Raw genomic sequence first — 20,145 nt, 5'->3', positions numbered from 1 at the left:
GGAGTAGCCGGCATAGGGCAGTCGTTGTAGCGACTGGCTACGGGCTGGACAATCGATGGGTCGGAATTCGAGTCCCGGTAGGGTCAAGAATTTTCTCTTCTCCACGTCGTCCAGACCGTCTCTGGGGTCCACCAAACCTCTTATCCAATGAGTAAGGGGGGGTTCTTTTCCCGGGAGTAAAGCGGCCGGGGCATGAATCTGACCACTCACCTCCATTTAGTGTCTAGGTTACAGATGATAGAGCTACATATCCACCCCCCATACTCCTTTATGGCCTATTGCTTAATTAGTTAAGCACAGGAGCAACTTTACCTTTTACCATAACTGATTCCCGGGTCAATATTTGAATCTTGATCTTCAATTGAATTATTTACTATTTTTTCTGTCACATTCGTCATTATATTTATTTACTGCAAGTATAAAACACTTTTAAAGGGGTAAAATAATGCCTTTACGACATCATTCTGAAATTAGAGAAATTATTTTGCTTTAAATTCTTTAAATGCACGTCTCATCAAACTCATAATTTGTATACTTGAGTAGGAGTTAACAACTGCATATGATTCTCTGGAGGTTTTACGGGTTTTGACAAATATAATGAAGCTAGTATTGGGCTTCATAAAAAAAGAGAACCATTATGTTGAACCTATATTGAAGAAAACAAAATTTTCTACCCAGATTCAACGTAGGAGTCCCCTGCCCATTAATTTTTTTTTTCAATTCGCATAGTGGCGGGTGGAGTCCAGCTAGGTCCACTCGGCACGTCGGTCACTGATTGACCTATTGTACCTGCCCCGGATGATTATGATGATGGAGAATTTGGTGGAATGGAGATTGGCAGGGGAAACCGAAGTACTCGGAGAAAACCTACCCCAGCGCTACTTTGTCCACCACAAATTCCATTCGAAACCGGGCCGCGCTGTGGGAAGCCAGCGACTAACCGCTTGAGCTATGGCGCGGCCTACCCCTCCCCATTACCAAAATTAATCGAAACAAACAAATTCCGTGGCCTGTATGCCGCCATTTCCTTGAAATAGCTCCTATATTTTAATCACGAGGCTGGATGGACCCTGTTCCAGATCCACAACTTCTCAGAAAATCTGGAACTCCCAGGAATGGAACCCGGGATCTCTGGATCTGTAGCCAAGAACTGTGACTACTAGACCATGGAGGCGGTTCCAAATTAATCGAAACATGTTGAGAAATTTCGGAGAAGAAATATGCAACCCGTAATTAAGACAAAACATTCCCATTATACGTTCTTTTTATGCATTTAGTGCGAAGAACGCTACCACTTCGTCTTCGTACAAAAATCCAGTTGTCCGAGAACATGATGGAAGGTCACTGTCGAGTGAGTAACATTCCTGCTTCGTATTCGGCAGGTCCACAGTTTCAAATCTCGTCGTGAGGATAAACCGTCCTGATCGAGATTTAAACTTGGGACCTCCAGAATATGCAGCAGGAGCCGTGCCTCTTGCAATTACTAGTGAGGGAAGAAAAATGGCAAGGAATTCACTTGACAGTGTGCACCCGATTTGGATTTTGCTTTAGAAATCCGTCCAGGAGCTGATTTTATATGGCTAACAAAAAAAAAGAAAAAGAATTCTGTTATGGATGTACTGATATGTCGTGGTATAGTAGTCCAGAGGTACCGAATATAAACCAAGACAGTTGTGATTGGCTGTACCATTGCTGCCTGTGGTTTATCACATTCCCTTGTTCTTAACTCATTAATAGTCACGTTTTCAAATGCACGAACTGAGAAATGTCATAGCAAAAGGTAGAAAAGCGGATGTTGCCCTGTGCTTAATTAATTAAGCAGTGTGCCATGAAGGCGTATGGGGAGTGGATGTATGGAGCCACATTTTCTTGACCACGGCACTAGTTGGAGGTGAGTGGTCAGCTTCACGGCCCTGCCGCTTTACCCCCGGGGATAAGAGGTTGGCTGGACCCCAGAGCCAGTCTGGACGACGTGGAGAAGGGAAAATTCTTTACCCTACCGGAACTGGAACTCGGACCACTCCGTCGTCCAGCCCGTAGCCGGTCGCTATACCATCCGCGCTATTCCGAAACGAGAAGTGTCGCAGTATTAATGCATGGTTATATTATGCTACTGGGAACCGTGTCATCACTGGCTGGTCTCTCGCGGCTTGAATACAGTATCTGCTGAAATACGGGCAGTGCTGCACGGTACGAGCATTTTGCACGATCTCTGCCGTTCCGCTGACGTTGGGTGGTTCCTTCATGTCACAAATGCTTAAATCAAGTGTACGTGTCGATGTTTTTAAGTAGGAAATACACTCAGAATTCGTTTTTCAACTCTCTTTCAAACGTTAACAATTGCTGAAACTGTATGAGTTCTGAAAACCGTGACAAGAACTGAGAACAAGGAGTGAATGTTATTATGTAAAATTATGTTAAGAATTATGGAAGTAGGCGATGGGTAACTTCACTGGACGCTCGCGTGCCGCTGGGCCGAAGTGTCTCCGGTCATCACTTGCTTCTTCCTGTGGGCTCCCTGCTGTTTTCTCCCTCCTTTCTCGCATCCGCCTTTGGTCCTCTTCCATTTCATGCGTCTATTTTGGAACCACACCTTCACCTACCAAACAGAAAGCCGTCAAGTCAAAACTGGACGAACTTACCCCCAGACACTCCGTGTTCGTGCACTGAACTGTTTATTTATGTAGGCCTATTTGTTTTTGTTTATCTACAACGCTGCAATAGCATAGAAAATATAGCATCGGAGCCGATCACAGTGGCCGCGAAGTCTAAGGTATGAACTGTCTTCTCTCGCTTGGAAAGTGGGGTCGTTGGTTCGAATCCCATTCAAAGCATGGATGTCTGTATGAGTTTATACTGTATTTGTGTTGTCCTGTGCAGATAGCGGTCTTGCGACAGCTTATCCCCCGTCCAAGGAGTCCTACTGTCTGTGTAAATGAGATCACGAAACTGAAGAACAGGTCAGGGCCCAATAAAGGGCTGTAGAGCCAATGATAAATGAATGAATATAGCATCGGCTGATAGGATGATGAATTATAATTTGGAAAGTATGTAAAAGAAGGCGGTAGTGAGCTAATTTGAGGTAGTATCACAGGATTTCCCTGGAGGTGCTTAGTAGAACTTCAGAACCAGTCATGATAACCGGCCTTCGTGCCAAATTTCAACCGGACACCCGTTGAAGCAGCACCGAGACTTTCGGCCGCGAACCCGGAGGCTTTAGTGGAATATAACAGAAAATACACCGAACTGAATCCCACTTATATAGGCCATGTGACAGACTGTCATCTCAAAAGTGACTCTAGCCTGCGGGACATAGATTTCCTACTGCTGTAGAAGAGGCATGGTACTGGATATTGAATAACGGCACGTAATACGAGTATATCAATGAATTCCATGGGCAAGTAAAACAAACAAGAAACCTGGTGACTTTAGTCCGCAAACGAACTATACCGACCAAGCGGCCGACGCTTGTCAGCGAAGTTAGTGCCAACTTTAGCGAATAGAGGGTGTCGCGTGGTCAGCGCAACGAATCCCCACGGCCGTTAATTTCGGTTTTCTAGTAGGGAGCTGCTACTTCTCCATTCAACTAGCTCCTCAGTTATCCTCACGAGGCTGAGTGGACCCCATTCCAGCCCACTACTTCTGAGAAAATCTGGTAGCGCCCGGGAATCGAACCCGGGACCTCTGGTTTTGTAGCCAGGAACTCTGGCCACTAGATCACAGAGGCGGTCTCCATGGGCAAGTACCCGTCGGAAATCCTTGGCAAGAACTGACTTTTTTTTATCTGTGTTATTACGCCTATTGTGAGTGCCCCTTGAACTTTCAGATCTTGGATGTGAATTACATAATATTCTTGAGCTGTATGAAATTATACCATATGAGAGGACATATGTTTGATATAACCTGGAACAAAATTACCATTATAGTTTGTTATTGTAGTGTAACTTAACTTCCTTGCACTATGTCTGTGACAAGGTCCAAACTTGAAGACAGAGAATGTGATAATGTGCTGCGTGATGAGGGCTCCCGCACAACTCAGGATTCTGATATGGAGAAATGGTGCACCGGTGATTAACGCGGGAATTCCAAAGAAAATTAGGAGAAATTTATTTCTTCCACTATCATATGAATTCTCTCGGGATCGAATCCGAGTCTCTGAGGTGAAAAACCACGAACCGTCTAAATCACGGCACGGCCTTTTTGAAATTCTACTACAAAATATTCCTCTTTATGAAGAATCGATTGATTGTGTGCCTAATTACATTTTTTTGTGCGACTTACGAGCACTTTTTATACTACATTAAAACATCATTTAAAATGAAAGGATAGTGTGAAATAGCTTTCTTTTCCCCGCAGCACAAAGTAGAACGCCTTGCTCAGGGGTCATGTCGGTTTATCAAGTTGTTCTTTATCAGAAATCAGACCACATAACCAGATTTATAGTCAGTGGCGGCTGGTACAGTAATCTCCTCATGTACCACACATTCGACATGTCTATTAATTTAATCTCAGGTGTCGAACGCAGCGACTGAAATGGGACACTTTTCAGCTGAATATTTCGCCAAGCATCTCGATCGAGTGTTAAAATAAAGTGGTTAGAACTTTTGCTTCGTACTCTGAAGGTGGCGGGATCGAATCTTCACCGGAGCGCCTGCTATTCTGATTGAAATTCTTCGTGTATTTCTCACTTTGTTCAGGCAGATACCGCCAACCACGACTGATTTCTTTTCACATCTTTCTAATGCAGTTTGACATTACATAACCCAGTTTCTTGAGGAAATAGCTTTAAATAAACATTCATTGAACCAAACGCGTTCTGGACTGGAAGGTAATTAATGGGGTGGTTTCATGTGCATTGACAAGGAAAGTGAATTTTGAAGTTTTACACAGAAATCGATCACGAAGCTAGGACAGACTTTCTTTTCTTGCGAGCAAGTTTGTTTAGTGATAACCATGTGGAGACATACTCGAGGGACGCCCGTTTCGAACGATGGTCAATCTGCCGGCTGTCTTCATTATTTTCGTGGATTTCCTCAGATTTTCTAAGGAATAATAAGATACCTTCAGTTGACTACAGCAACCCCCTTTACGTGTCATGACCTACTCGATAATCATGATCATGTTCCATACTAGTTTAGAAGTTAGTTTTAAGAGAGACTGTGAAGAGAAGACTTAGTCGGTGCAGCTGGAAACGGAAACTGAAGAATCTCCATTGTTAAGAGCCATTACCGGGAAACGACTAGTGACAGCAGACTGAAAAGGCTTAGTGTATACCCTAGTGATTTTTAAAGTGTGCTATAATTACATGTAGTCACGTCATGTAAGTGCCAATAAATCCAATCTCCAATCCAAAACCCCGTTGATAGTCACTCAAAATCGTGACAGTATATCTTGTCACGTATCCTGGTAACGCGACAAGTGATTAATGGGTTCCGAATTAGATGAAGCGATTTATTCGATATTCGTTGTTGTGGGAACATGATTACCGAGCCGTTGTCTAGCAATGAGCGCCTGGCTCTGCCTCCACTGTTGCAGCTTTCAGGCTTCATGTCACAATATGTTGACAATTTTATGTATATTTAATTTGCTCTTTGCATGAGTAATAAGAGTGAACTGGCCACACGGTCTGAGGCATGAACTGTTTTCGCTCGCTTGAACGCTGGAATCGTGACTTCGAATCCCACGCAAGGCATGGATGTCTGTGTGCGTTTATTCTTTGTTTGTGTTTTTCTGAAGAGACTGAAGAAGCGGTCAAGGCCCAACAGAAGGACCGCAGAGGCAAAGACAGATAAGAGCCTTACTGTTGAGTGTGTTCGTTCAGTATAGACCTATAGCTTGACCTCTCACCAGCCTGAATATAAACCTGCATTAACATTTGCAAGCGAATTTACTGCGTTTTTATTATAAGGGGAAATTCATCATAGCGAAGTAGTGAAGCACGCCGATGTTAGCATAGCCTGCACAATTCCTTCTGCCAAATGCGCCTGCTCACTGTACACTGTATACTTTTACAATGTTAATATTTTGGTCTTCTGAGTTATGGCACCGTGGTAAATTGGTACAAATTTTCGGAGGAACATACAGCCTCCATACTCAGGGTTGAAGTGAAATTTATTTATAGTTCATTTAATGACGCTGTCAGTGGCTCAGTCTATCGACCTGAAGGTTCAAACGATGGGATAAATGATGAATAATGAATTGTAAGCAAGTGAATAGAAGCGGCTGTGGACTGATTTGCTGTGGTATTCTAGTATTTGTATGTAAGGACGGAAGAAAACCCCGAAAGCCTCAGATCCGGATACCGGTATCTGAGCGGAGATCTGAACTTGGGACCTTCCCCTTGCTTAAATTTAGTCTGATTTTAATTTTTTCATGAAGTCGTGAAGTAATTCGACGTGTTGCTGTCGTTCCCTGAGAAATATCTTGTGTAAGAAGAGGTAGACACCTATGTCTATACCTCAAATAACGCTATTGATACTGACAACGGACCAGAATGTTCACAAGACGAGAAAGACCGGAATATCAACATATGCAGTTTCACCTAAGTGGTCTTACAATAATACTGACACGAAAGATCAGCTATCTTTTTGTACTCGCGGTGATTCGGGAAGCTTTGCGTTGAGCTAGGACTCACCTGTCTCTCGGTGAGGTCCAGGGCAACAGCAATCTCGTACCTCCGCAACCTGGTCAGGTAGTTCGAGTGCCCGAACTCCTCCTCCAACTCGCGGATCTGGAGCTTGGTGAAGGCGGTTCGTTCCTTGCGGGGCTTCGTGCCCAGCTTCTGCAACTCTGCAGCACGAAGACAAATATCAATACAAGCAGAAACATATATGTCTCATCTGCAACCAAGTTGCCTGGAAAGTACAGGGTTCGAAACTGGGCAGGGCCACCAATTACCCTGACTGAAGATTTTCTTTCTGTGACTTTCCTGAGCCCCTATAGGCGAATTCCGGGATGTTATCTTTAATATGGCTACTGCTGCGTGCTCTCGATCTCTTATTGAAGTTCACTGAACGCGATCAGGCTCTCATATCATTGTCAGAGAGCCGCTGCAATTGATGTAACGTCACTGTGTAACCTCCGGTCCATACTTCCACACACATTGCTACTAAACACACCCAAGGACACAGAAGATAGATGGACAAACATTTCTCCATATTTTCCTTTCATTTGCTCACCCTAATCATAGTCGGTGCAGAGTAAAAATTATGAAGTGCCTCATGAAGTTGTTTGGGGCACGCGGTAGCGTAGTTGGTTGAGGCAATATGCTACAAGCCGGAAGGTCGCACGTTCAAGTCCCGATGAGATTATTGGATTTTTTCAATTGACCTACTCCTTCCAGCCGCACTATGGCCCTGGGATCGACTCTGCCTCTAACAGAAATGAGTACAAGGGATTAATTAAATAATTTTCCTGGGGAGTAAAGCGCGGCCGGCGCGTAAGACTGACAACCTTACCGCCATCTTCTAGCCGATTGTCTAGAAAATGTGGGACCCTCAACGTCTCACAACCCTATGGGCCTTCACGGTCTGTTATTTATTAATTTTTTTTTTTTTACTTTTCATAAAGTTGTTTTCTTTATGAAATTTGAAGTTTTCGCCGCATTGGGTATCTAGATTTTTCTTTGCTGGATTGTGACATCGTGTAGTCTTGTACGTGGTTACCAATGTTCTAGAGGAATTACTGCTTCATTCGTCGACGATGAAAGCGTAGGCAGCAAATTTCTCCTGGAAGTTGTTAACCACCCACATGATAACACGATGTCGCATCCCAAAACACCAGAATTCAAAATTTCTCTTTCTTGCTGTTACTTCATGTAATCTGTGATTATTGACGTTAGTGGATAACATGCTACATCACTGGCAGAGAATCCCGGGCTCAGTTCCGCACAGTGAGCTAGCATCTGATCAGTTACCTTTTTCACAGACACTTAACACGGATGCATACACGTAAACAGACGAAGAGATTGTTTCCACGGTAGTCTGTAGGGGCACGCGCAGTGACTCACTCTGGGCCGGGCTCCACTGAAGCAGCCATTTCCTCTGAATTTTAAATGGAAGGTCGTGTGTTGTAATGCATCATTAGAGTATTTTTTTACGTATTTACAGTTACAAACATGGTGACTGCACGAAACTTTAAAACTATAATGATCAAGTTTAACGCAGTCGGGCGTTGCTGGGATTTCTACCCGCAAATAGATCTCTAAATTATAAAATTATTTATTTTCGGAGTTTTCGCCAGAAGAAGAATTCGGTTAAGGTGTGGGTCTCTTGATCCCCACATTTGACATTCAACAAGGACGAGATATCATGTCTGTTTGCTTCTGGCCACGTTTTAAAATTTTCGCTATACGTGACCTATTTTTATAGCGCGGTGGTAGAATTATAAACATCTTTGTATTCAACATATTAATCCTTTCCAAGTTGTTTATAGCGCATTCAATTTTTATGTAACTCACACCCGTCAACAATCCACACACTGCACTACAGCTGAACTTACCGCCTTATTGGAGCAGAATGACGACAGAAGACCCAGCATACACACGGCCTCACACATGAGAGAATCGGAAAACAAGGTACCAACCGCATCAAAATCCGTTTTATTTCAGTCATAAGTATAATCGATCCGGTTTATTAATCAAATTTATAATTCATGATTTATTTCTTTCATCGGGGGCACGCGGTAGCGTAGTTGGTTAAGGCACTATGCTACAAGCCGGAAGGTCTCGGGTTCAAGTCCCGATGAGGTCATTGAATTTTTTTCAATTGACCTAATCCTTCCAGCCGCACTAACAGAAATGAGTACCAGGAATTAATTAAATAAATTCCTGGGGAGTAAAGCGCGGCCGGCGCGTAAGGCTGACAACCTTACCGCCATCTTTGAGTCGATTGTCTAGATAATGTGGGACCCTCAAAGTCTCACAACCCTATGGGCCTTCACGGCCTGTTACAGGGATAGCTTTACTTACTTTTATTTCTTTCGTCAAGATTTTGTCAATTCCGATGTAAATCAATTTCAACTTCGTATGTAAAATTTGTCGAAAATTGCTTATTTCATTTGGTTGTTTAGTTCATGTCACGATATGGCTCTGTTATTAATATTTCACGATTTCGAATTGTCATCTCGAAACATACCCTGGAGTCCGGTATTGTAACGTCTGTCTTTTTGGTGTTGCAAAGACCTGTACGTTTTTAATGACACATTTATTGTTCATGTATGAATGAGAGTTTCCATTTCTTCCCGGTAAAATATGGTCCTACTAATACATTAATTTATTAATTAATTTTTAACAGTAACATCTTGATCAATTTAATATATTATTCCGTCTACAACCTTAATTGAAATTTACGTAGATTTTTTAAAATATCGAAAATAAAGAAGAGAATATTTGAAAAAAAAACTCTGTCTTCGACTCTGCTCCTGGAAAACGTTCACTTGAAAGACTGATAAAGATATAGGAAAATTATATTAAGGCTGATGAGCGAGACGTTTTATGAGAATTGGTAATGTCTGGAACTGGCTCATGATCGTTTTCAGTGGCTACTTTGATGTTATCAGTGTGGATCGTTTGATTTATGCTATTTTTCTATTGGATTTTAATCACCGTCAGACTCCCCGCCTTCCCTTGATAGATGTGATGGTCTGGTCCCCTCACCTTCACCCAAGAATCATAGTTTAGTTCTTGGAACAGAAGTTCAGATGACACATTAAACACAAAGTCGGGCGTGATAGCATCATAATTCTGCACCTCTTACACAGTGGGCTAAAATAAAGTATAGTCTATCCAGACAAATATAAGCTCTCTGTGGAAATTCTAAAAATTAGCCCATAAAATACCCGAAGCGGCAGCACACACTGTTCACGAAGCGGAATTTCGTGGACAGAATTTTTTAATATTCCCGGAATATACGAAATTGAAAAACGCATAGTGGTGGCGATGTCGCCAATAAGTACCATTCCTTAAACAGAAAGAGTGCATGCAACATTTGTCGTGTTGTGAGACAAGATCTGTCGCTCCACTCACGTGTTCATCCGCTACCATCACACAATTTTCCTACCCACCGACTTCCTCTAGTCAGTGGGCAGTGCCCAGCAAAATATTCGCACGAAAAGTGTATCCATGTTAGATATTTTTCTTCATTCTCGTAGTTCCTGAAGAATATTCCAGGTCATCTTCAGTCTTTGTTCTTACTCGAGGGTGAGGGGCCTCAAAGTAGGCGCGCCCTTCTAACATAGATTGCTTGCATTGATGAAGAGACTCCAATTAATGTGCTTTCCTTAGAGAATTGGAACCTAGAGCTTGCTTTATGTGGAAATCATATCAGCACCTCTACTGCTTGAGAAGTTTTCTTCAAAATCGATATGGGAGTCTTTCACAAAAACATTATCAAGGAATTCTGATTTTCAGCCACATTGGTATATAATAAGACTTATTTTATATAAGGTTATACATGGACATTACCATATAACGCATAAACTCTTTCGAATATTTTGTCTAAATTCAGTATGGAATACATTTCGGGAAATTTCGAATCTGAGCCATACTGGTCTATACAGAAGATTAATTTGTCTAAGGCCATAATGGAATGTTCCATATAATCGATAAATCCTATATGGATTTTGTTGAAATTTAATATGGGATACTTTCACCAACTTCAATTTCAGTATTTCCGATTTTAATAAACCCCAACATTTTGCAGTTGACAATTCTGTGTACCACATTATGTAGTACGCCATTTCATGTCTTGTTTAAAGTGATATATGTAGGCATATGTAACGTATTAATTTCAAAACGTAGTACATGTTTCGAAATGAAAATTGTTTTCGCCTCCTACTTTGATTGATGGTGTGCATTGAAATGGAGGACATGCGCTTGCCTCTAGAAAGCTGTCTGTCCACTCAGTTGTAAGCAAATCAGAAGACGCGCAGTTTTAATTTCAATATTTACACCGTTCGGTTTGTGATTTACGCCAAAATTTTATTTATGTTTGTGTCTGATAGGGGTGACCGACTCTGACTCTCGCCAAGCACCTCTCTTCTAGTAATCATGATACGAATTGGGATAGTTCAGTGGTTCATTCTTTTCCTCAGTCCCTTCTGTCGGTTGCAAATAGAATAAAACCAGACTGGGACCGTTCACTTCCCTAATTTCCATTGATCATTGTCTCCATGAAGCTGTCCGAAATATTAACCATAAGCCCACAGTAACCGAATGTTGACAGTTGGTGGTACCTGAACGCTTACGCTCTCCGTGATTTGGCAAATTCACGAAGATCCAAGTGGGATTACTGTTCTCCCCATTCTGCTAGGGTCCGTAAGCGTTCCTGCCATAAAATGCATAAAATTAACGCGTACAGGGAATGTTCTCTCCGTGTTTTGTCTCCCTGGATGGATTTCAATAAGATTTCCTATTGGAAATCGAAACTAAATTATGGCAAGTGAGTTTAGGTTTTGTTAATTTCAGTGTAATTTTGCTGGCAATTTACATGAACGTGGAATCGACACATATACATTTTCCCCAAAAGACGAGACGCCCAAAATTTACCCAATATAAAACCTTTAAATGCATATTTCAAAATATCATATCTGTAAATAATGATAAAACAAGTATATTTAATTTCAATAGTTGAATGTTTTTATTTATAATAGTACGTACATAAAAATACTATATAATAGTCAAACAATAATAATAGTAGGAGGGATATTACTGTTCACTGGAAGGTGAATTACCCTTCTTTCATCTGGAATCCACTAGGTGAGGGTTGTGGTTCATTAACATTACCACCACTTGATTTTTCTTTGGGGAGAAACCTATCTATGTCATTTGTTTGTATATTTTTTAAAATTTTTGTGAAATGTTACATTATGCTGCCATTAAACGGGTTGATACTCCTGTTCGCAACTGCGATATTTGGGCCCCACTTGTCTACAAGGCGTGACGACCACGTGACGACCACGTGATTCTTTGTTCGACTTTCGAGTTTTTGTTCGAGTTTCAAGTTGTTCGAACAACAAACCGTTCGAAGTTCGAGGGTCCACTGTATACTGTGTTTCTGTCTATTTCCCACTAGAGTCTGATATAGAACTAACTACGTAATAACACCAACAGTATGTGTCCATTGCAGACGATTTTATTGCCATGCTGCTAAAGACGCTTGGAATTAACAGGAGGCATATGCAGACAGAATTTGCTCCAATATGCCCTACGTTACTGATGGAAAAGTGAATTCAGGCAGCTATATTGGTTAAATTTGCTCCGTATTACATGCATAGAAATATCAAGTGTCCGCTTGAGTTATTCTGTTGGTTTCAGATTTATGTATTTTTTGAAAAGGGAAAACATACCTTCCAAATCCTCACAAACTGAGTAATATCCCATGGTAAATATTAACCACATTTCATACATCCACGTCAAAATATTGTCATGTGTAGAGGCGACTATCGGCGTGGTTTGGATTGATGAATGTATTTATTGACCACTTATAGACACGACTCGAAACTGCAAGCACTTAACAACGATGTACACACTTTAAAAATCAATAGAGCACACGTCATGTTTTCTCAGTCTCTCACTAGTCGTTTCCTGGTAACGGATATTAACAATGGAGATTCTTCAGCTTCTGTGTCACGCCGTTACCCGCTGGCAAACACCCCACAACTGAACACATTGTCAAAATCAAAGTCAGAGTCAAAGTTATGTTACTACCGACGGTCAGTCGTCCAGTATGTCTTCGAATAAAGCATCCATCTGGGGCTTAAGGCCAGATTTTTATTACTGTATGACAGTTGGTGGTTTGCTGATGTGGAGCGCTCTCTCCGAGGAAAGGACGGCTCTTTCGTTTGCCAGGGTCACAGTCAGTAGCAGCAAGTCTGTTGTCAGTGTGCACAATTTACATTTTACATGCTATTAAATGTATATACAATATGTACAAGGCCTCTGTCAGTCCAGGCTCAGTACAGCGGACCATGCGTATGAAATCTAGTGGCCATTTAGCTCCATGAGACTTACGATAATTTTTGTAATATTTTAGCCTTCTCTAACATAGCACCATTAAACTCTGTCACAGTCTACTGTACTACTGTGACTGTTACTTTCAGCGCTTTATCCATAGGCAAACTGTTTATATTAGGAGCCCGAACTGACTGACCTGTTGCCTGCTGTTCATGCTGGGGTAAAGCCGCAGGGACGTTGGCTTCCTTTGTGGCGGGACCTGCCACTGCCACCTGGTGTGTCTGAGGTTGCTGTTGTTCCTCTCTCATGCCTCAGAGCGCCGCCGCGAAGGACACATTGCTTCATCTGTTCTGGTTATAACATCTCGGTCCTGACCATATAGAACACGCAGTTCTGTTGTTGCTTTCATGTCCGTTGCCGCGGAAACGTTTACTGAACCGTTACCAAGAAACGGGGTTTATTAAGAATCTGCTGCCCTAGCAACGGACGTTGCTGGATTGAGATTAGCTCTTTCTAAGGGGCCCAAGTGAGTAGGTGTCTTCCTTTCTCACCTGAAGACGGATACAGATCCAGTTTCCGAAACGTCATGTCCTCTATTACCTAAAATTCCGGACGATGAAAAAAGTCCAAAAGCCGGTAATTCCAAAGTGTTCAGCCTTCACACATTTATTAGGAAGGCAAAAAAAAAAACATTACCTATATTCCGAAGAAAGAGCTCAGCACGCAGACACCCCACAGCACAATATCATTACCATAATGGAACAACAAACAACACACATACGATATGTAGCAGGCAAAAAAAGAAACTCTTAGGATAAAATTTGGTCATTGATTTTAAAGTATAAAATTTGGTTAAATGAATTGCTGTAAGTGTAAATTTTGTTCCATTGATTGATTATTAGAATATATAAATTTTTGTTTGTGCACTGATCGTTAAGAGATACACATTACAAAAAAAGAAAAAACAAAACTCCATTATTTTAGTCCGCGAGCCGCTATTTCCTTGAAATAACTCCTCAGTTGTCCTCACGAGGCTGTATGGAACCCGTTCCAGACCCACTCCCTCTCACAGAATCTGGTAGCGCCAGGAATTTGGATGTCGCAAATGTGCCACACAACAAAATTGGTGACAGCGTTGGGGTCAGAATAAGAAATTGGAGTGGCTCACCCCCGCTGGTCTCAGCGGTGGGGTCACAATAACTGCCTAAAAGCCGGAATAGCAGCAGAAGCGGAAGTCATTTTGGTATGGAGCGGTTTGCTAGCACCTGTTTCCACGGCAACGAATATTAGCAAAGACACTACCATGACAACAACCAGAATACTCCGTGGTTTTAGTCCTCAAGCGAACTGTACCGACCGAGCTACCGCCGCTTCTCGGCGAACTTAGTGCCAAATTTAGCGGATAGAAGGTGTAGCGTGGTCAGTGCAACGAATCCCCACCGCCGTTAATCTCGGTTTTCTAGACTGGAGCCGCTATTTCCTTGAAGTAGCTCCTCAGTTATCCTCACGAGGCTGAGTGGACCCCCTTCCAGACCCACTATTTATCGGAAAATCTGGTAGTGCCGGGAATCGAACCCAGGACCTCTGGATCTGTAGCCAGGAACTCTGACCACTAGACATTAATGGTTAATGAGCTAAGTTATTACTTGGTTGGAAACTTGAATCTCCCCCCCCCCTTGGCACTACAGCCCCAGTGGGCCTAGGCCTACCTCCATGAACTCCGTTCACTTCGGTTTTTCTAGATCTTACACATACGGTAGGACTTCTTGGGCGAGTGATGAGCTCGTCGCAAGGCCTCTACCTGTAGACAAACACAGAAAAACGCACACAAGCATCCATGCCCTGATTGGGATTCGAACCCACGATCCCGGCTTCCGAGCGAGCGAAGACAGTGCATGCCTTAGACCGCTCGGCTATGGAAACCTGAATAGTTTGCTGTAATTCCAACACGTTGGCATAAATTAATTAGTCTATATATCTGTCAGTTCATTGAGATAAATTTCTATTTGGTTATTCACCACATCTTCTGGTATCATGTAGTATATTATAAGTACTATACAGGTTAATGTCAGCTTAATTAAATGTTTACTAATAGGGGAAAGTCTAGCGTTGTTCATGTAAATGCATTTTACATGATGTGCTGAACAAGTTAATTGAATGAACCACTTAGTTCTTTTTCGTTAAGTTAACACAGCTTATCAACTGTGTAAGAGCTGGTATAGCGTAGTCGGTACAGCGACTAGCTACGGACTGGATGCCCGAGGGGTCGGAGTTCGAGNGGCTCACCCAACCTCTTATCCAACGGGTACCGAGGGTTCCTTTCCCCGGGGGGGAAGTGACCGGTTCGTGAAGCTGACCACTCACCTCCAACTAGTGCCAAGGTTAAGAAAACGTGGATCTATATACCCACACATGTCGTAGTGCTCAATTAGTTAAGCAAGGCGAATAGACCCATAGAATCATATGGCAGTGTGAATGAAGAGGCGGGGAGATATGAAATGGGGCGATTGTGCTTAGTGTTAAGGTATTAGTCAGCATTTCTCCGAGGAACTGCTGAGAGCTATGTATGTTATCAGTGAGAATAGACGGTCTCCGAGGTAAGATTCGAACCCAACATGTCCTGAAGACTGTATAACACATCGCGACTTTCGATTATTACCGAATAAGAAAATTAAATGTTCATAAACAATTCAGTCAATTTATATATTTGGAAAAAGAGAGATTTGCCTTGTAGGAACTCACGAAGTTCTTGTGTAGAGGCCGAGGTCTGCGAATGCGGGAATCCCCCCTCTCCGCCCGATGTCGTGTGGTTGAAAGCTTCGGCTGCCCCGAAGATATCACCTCCAGAGCCATCTTCCTGACTCAGCGGCATTGATTTGATGTCATCGACTGTCATTTGTTGATGAGACATCCTTCCGTCTTCCTGTAGCATCATTACGTCACTGTCGAAGCTGCTGACGCCTTGTTCATGTTGCGAATGTGCGTCTACGTTGCTTTGTAATATTACAGACTGATATGCAAACTGATCTTGTAAATGGTTTATATCAATTTCAGTGCGATTTGAGTATTCTGGAGACTGATTTTCTTCATTTTCTGAATTCTGTAAGTAGCTCTGTTTGAACAAAAATTTTGTTTCATTTTTTTGTGTATTTTGATGGCATTTTCTTGAATTCTGAAGCGCAGTCTCTCCGTTTTCTGTCATGTAGTGCGATAACATTTCAGATTGGCTACCATGAATCTGATACTGATATCTCTTGAACGTGTCAGCATTCGAGCAGTCTTGTTTGTGAAACAGGTTGAAGTTCACTTCCTGGAATGTATATTTTGGTTGAATATCTTTATCCGATGCTTCTCCACTGTTACTAGGCGACAGACTGGCCCCTTCAAGTACAGCCATTCCATTCGGTGACGTAATATATTCCTGGTTTAAGTTGGTTTTCTGTTCACACTTTTGGTACATGTTGCGTTCCGGAGTGTCAGATAGCTGGTTTGGGTCAGATGTCTGGAATGGGGAGCATCCAAACATCGTGTCCAGGGGCTGGGGGAGATATGTTGACCACTGGGGGTCACAGTGGGGTGCTAGAGGTGCCGGTGAAGGAGGTGTTGGAGGGAAAGTGAAGGATCTGTTGTGTGTGTTGTTGATGGGTGCGTAAAGTTGGCAAAGGTAGTGTTCCTCCATTTTGTTACTTATGTAGAATTAGAATCTCAGGGTTACTTTTCCTTATGCAGTTAATAATACGAATGATTATTTGGAAGCGTTAAAGGTCGTGTATGCTTTAAATTTAAATCCACACTTTGATTCTTCACTTGTGGTCTTGGTTCAACGGATATAGAAACAAAATATTTTTATGTGTATATTTGTAAAGAATTGTGATTGTAGGTTCCAGAAAGAACTGCACAATTATTAACTTTAAATATCCATTATTTTAATGCCTACTGATTAACACTACGATAATTGTCGCTGTTGCAGGCACAACAATGTAAGCGATCGAAGCACACACGCGTTGCAGCTGTTGCAGATGACTGGGCGCCGTGCAACAGGTTGGCACTTCACAAAAACTGAATTTTATTCACATCCTAGGAGACGTAGATTTTGAGAAGTATCCTCTAACTTATGTTTACGAAGAAGGCCAGAACGGAGCCGTGTTTACACGCACACACCACATGACACACCGCGACAAATCTTCGCGTCATACTATTGGATTTTAATATAAGTTTCTGTTAATGTATTTAGACCAATCCCGTGAAGCCGGATATTAGTTTTAGAATCTGTCATCTTGTAGTTTGAAACAATTCTGATCCTTAAGGAAGGTTACACTAGAGAGGAAAATACTGGAAACGAGAGAGGGGATTCGAGGCGTTACTCGGTGCCTCCATTGGGTGTGGACATGTGCCCTTCTTCCCCCCTCTTATTTGCAGAAAGATTGATGCTGCAGCAGGCAGCCTGACAGTCTGAACTGCAGCAGCCCTACCCGAGTTATGCGGGCTGCAGAGCTTGTTTTATTAGGCAAATTAACAGTTGATTGAGAGGATAATGACGATAATAATATCAGTAACAGAAACATGAAACTTTAGAGATAACACCATGCTACGAACCGGAAGGTCGCGGATTCGAGTCCCGATGAGGTCATTGTTTTTTTTTTTCAATTGACGCAATCCTTCCAGATGTACTATAGTCCTAGGGTCGACTCAGAATGTAACAGAAATTAGCACCAGGAATCTTCCTGCGGGTAAAAGGCGGCCTGGGCGTAAGGCTGACAACCTCGCCATCTATAAGCCGATTGTCTAGAGAAAATGTGGGAGCCTCGACGTCTCACAACCCTATGGGCCTTCAGGGCCTGTTACGAGGATACCTTTACTCGTACGTTTTCATCATGTAGCTTAGCCCTTTATGAGAAGTCGGTAGCCCTCAGCATGTTCACAAGGGCCAACTACTTGACCCTATCCTGAGCTAGACGAATCCACTCTACAACTTAACACTATATATTTATTTTAAGTTTTATTTTAATAATATTCTCCTAGCAGCTCTAAGGATTCCCAAGCTGTTCGTTCCTTGCGGTTTTCCAACAGATATTTTCTATGCCATTCTCTTCTCCCAATGAGTAGTACTTATCCTTGACCACCTCGGTTCTTCTTGAGTTTGTCACACATCTCCCTGAAGACAATTATTATAACCTACGAGTATGCTGGGAAAGAGCAGTTATTGCAGAACAAACAGTCATGGTTTTGCCGTCAGAGTGGCGGCGCGGTCTGAGGTATGAGCCGTCTTCGTCCGCTCAAACACTGGGATCGTGGGTTCGAATCCTACTAGGGGCATGGATGTCTGCGTGCGTTTATTCTATGTTTGTGTCGTTTTGTGTGTAGGTAGCGGCCTTGCGACGGGCTGATCCCCCGTCCAATGAGTCCTACCGGCTGTGTATAGGATCGAGGAACTGAAACAGCGGCTGTAGAGCCATAGATAGATAGATAAACAGTTATGGCCGACATGTACATAATCGTGTATAATAATAATAATACATAAGCCATGCCTGCCTAAAGTGCTATTCCCATTACTATAACAGCATTCAAACCATATGCGGAAAACTCGTTGAAGACTGGAAGCAGTAGTAACTGAGCCAATTATTGGCCTAATAGCAACAAAAGTAATAACGCTTACCGCCATTCTGAAATCTGTTCCTCTGCATACAAAACGGGTTTAATGATGTAAATGAAACAAGAATTGTGAGGTTAAAGATGCATATTTTGTGAGAATTGAGTGCAAGGATATACAACTGCTCTTACTACTACTACTACTACTACTACTACTACTACTACTACTACTACTACTACTACTAGTACTAGTACTACTGCCACTACTAATGTAATAATAATAATAATAATAATAATAATGGTAAAGGTAAAGTTGTCCCTGTGCTTAACTAAGCACTACGCCATGAAGGCGTATGGCGGAGTGGATGTATAGATCCACATTTTCTTTACCTCGGCACTAGTTGGAGGTGAGTGGTCAACTTAACGCCCCGGAAGTTTCATTCCCGGGGAAAGAATCCTCTGTATCCATTGGATAGGAGTTTCGGTAGGACCCAGAGCCAGTCTGGACGACGTGGAGAAGAGAAAAATCTTGACCCTACTGAGACTCGAATTCAGCCCCATAGTCAGTCGCTGTACCGACTACGCAATCCCGGCTTCATAATAATAGTAATAGTATTAATAAATATATGGATGATATTGATGATTCAGTTCTGGGTAGGAACTGCACAAATCGTTTAATGTTTCCAAGGAGAATTCAGTGCGAATTCGTCATCTCAGGACCTAAATATCAGCCGAAGAGTAGGTGTAGGATGAGATGAGGGGATGCACCCTGAACTACTATTTGGAAGAGTTTGTAGATAGATATACGTCTTTCGTCACGGGCCTACTTAAGTATATAGCCCACATTTTCGAAATAGTCTGTATATTTTCCTCTCTTCTTAGCCTACTGTCATAAAGTAGGCTTATGCGATATCCAGCCTTTCTACCTGTCTGTGTACCCCTCCTATCAACCTTTGAATGCCTGAACCAATATTTATGAAACTTAGTATGCGTATTATGGAAGCTGAGCTCATCTCAACGGCATACTTCATAAATTTACCCCCCTTCATTATTGTCTGTCTGTACGTGTATCCCTCCCACCTTTGCAAGGCAATTGTTCAGTTATATATATTTCTCACTTCGTCGCTAGGCAACGGCTCGGTAAACATGTTCCCGCAGTAACGAATACACGCAACAATGGAAGAAGTGTTGGACGCGCCATTTGCTGTGCGGTCCTTGTCCTATCAAAGGAGAGTATGCAGGTCTCTCTGTGTATCTTACATTGTGTCTAGGTGACAACTCGGTAAAGACGTTCTCCGGGCAACGAAGAATTCTTGGAGGCGTCGTCTTTATGTGGTTCATGTCGTATGAAAGGAAAGCAGACGATTAATTCTTCCCAGAACTTCTTGATTTCAGAGCAATCAACTGTAGGCTTCAGCAGCATGATAATTCTCTTTAGTCCTGCGGAAAGCAGGAGCTCTGTTAGCAGTAACCGATGAACTAATTGAATTTGGTTCAATAAGGGAAAGTTCTGCACGCGTATGCCCGCGTAGAGAAATCCACACTGCAATTTCAAGAAAGGCTTTATTTGTCTGTGCTGTCTGCTTACATCTTACATGTGTAGG

The 20,145-nt window shown here is 42.4% G+C and overlaps 2 protein-coding genes across 3 annotated transcripts in view; one reads left to right on the top strand and one right to left on the bottom strand.

Moving 5' to 3' along the window:
- Positions 1-20,145, top strand: part of LOC111864279 (aminopeptidase N) — an 85,097-nt gene that overhangs the window by 682 nt on the left and 64,270 nt on the right. The window contains exons 1-2 of one of the 2 annotated variants that reach the window (XM_023851413.2): positions 15,975-16,054; positions 16,923-16,993. In XM_023851413.2, the coding sequence (XP_023707181.1) occupies positions 16,972-16,993 (22 nt within the window). In that variant the 5' untranslated portion in view covers positions 15,975-16,054; positions 16,923-16,971. Of the gene's footprint in view, positions 1-15,974; positions 16,055-16,922; positions 16,994-20,145 lie in introns of those variants that run through there. The other variant, XM_023851411.2, reaches the window with a different exon arrangement.
- Positions 1,981-17,155, bottom strand: LOC111864280 (homeobox protein Hox-D4a-like). The gene is made up of 3 exons (XM_023851414.2): positions 15,695-17,155; positions 6,635-6,789; positions 1,981-2,599 (listed from the first exon to the last, which is right to left on the bottom strand). The coding sequence occupies exons 1-3, from the start codon at positions 16,629-16,631 to the stop codon at positions 2,450-2,452; spliced, it is 1,242 nt and encodes a 413-aa protein (XP_023707182.1). The 5' UTR covers positions 16,632-17,155; the 3' UTR covers positions 1,981-2,449.

Source organism: Cryptotermes secundus, unplaced genomic scaffold (genome assembly GCF_002891405.2).
Source record: "Cryptotermes secundus unplaced genomic scaffold, Csec_1.0 scaffold33, whole genome shotgun sequence".
Classification (NCBI taxonomy): domain Eukaryota; kingdom Metazoa; phylum Arthropoda; class Insecta; order Blattodea; family Kalotermitidae; genus Cryptotermes; species Cryptotermes secundus.
This window is presented reverse-complemented; position numbering and strand designations above follow the sequence as displayed.

Coding starts and splice junctions, on each gene's coding strand:
- LOC111864280 (XM_023851414.2), bottom strand. CDS start 16,631: ATGGAGGAACACTACCTTTGCCAACTTTACGCACCCATCAACAACACA. Junction 6,790..15,694: donor GGCCTCTACACAAGAACTTC/GTGAGTTCCTAC, acceptor TTCGTGCTGCAG/AGTTGCAGAAGCTGGGCACG. Junction 2,600..6,634: donor TGGACCTCACCGAGAGACAG/GTGAGTCCTAGC, acceptor TCTGTTTGGTAG/GTGAAGGTGTGGTTCCAAAA.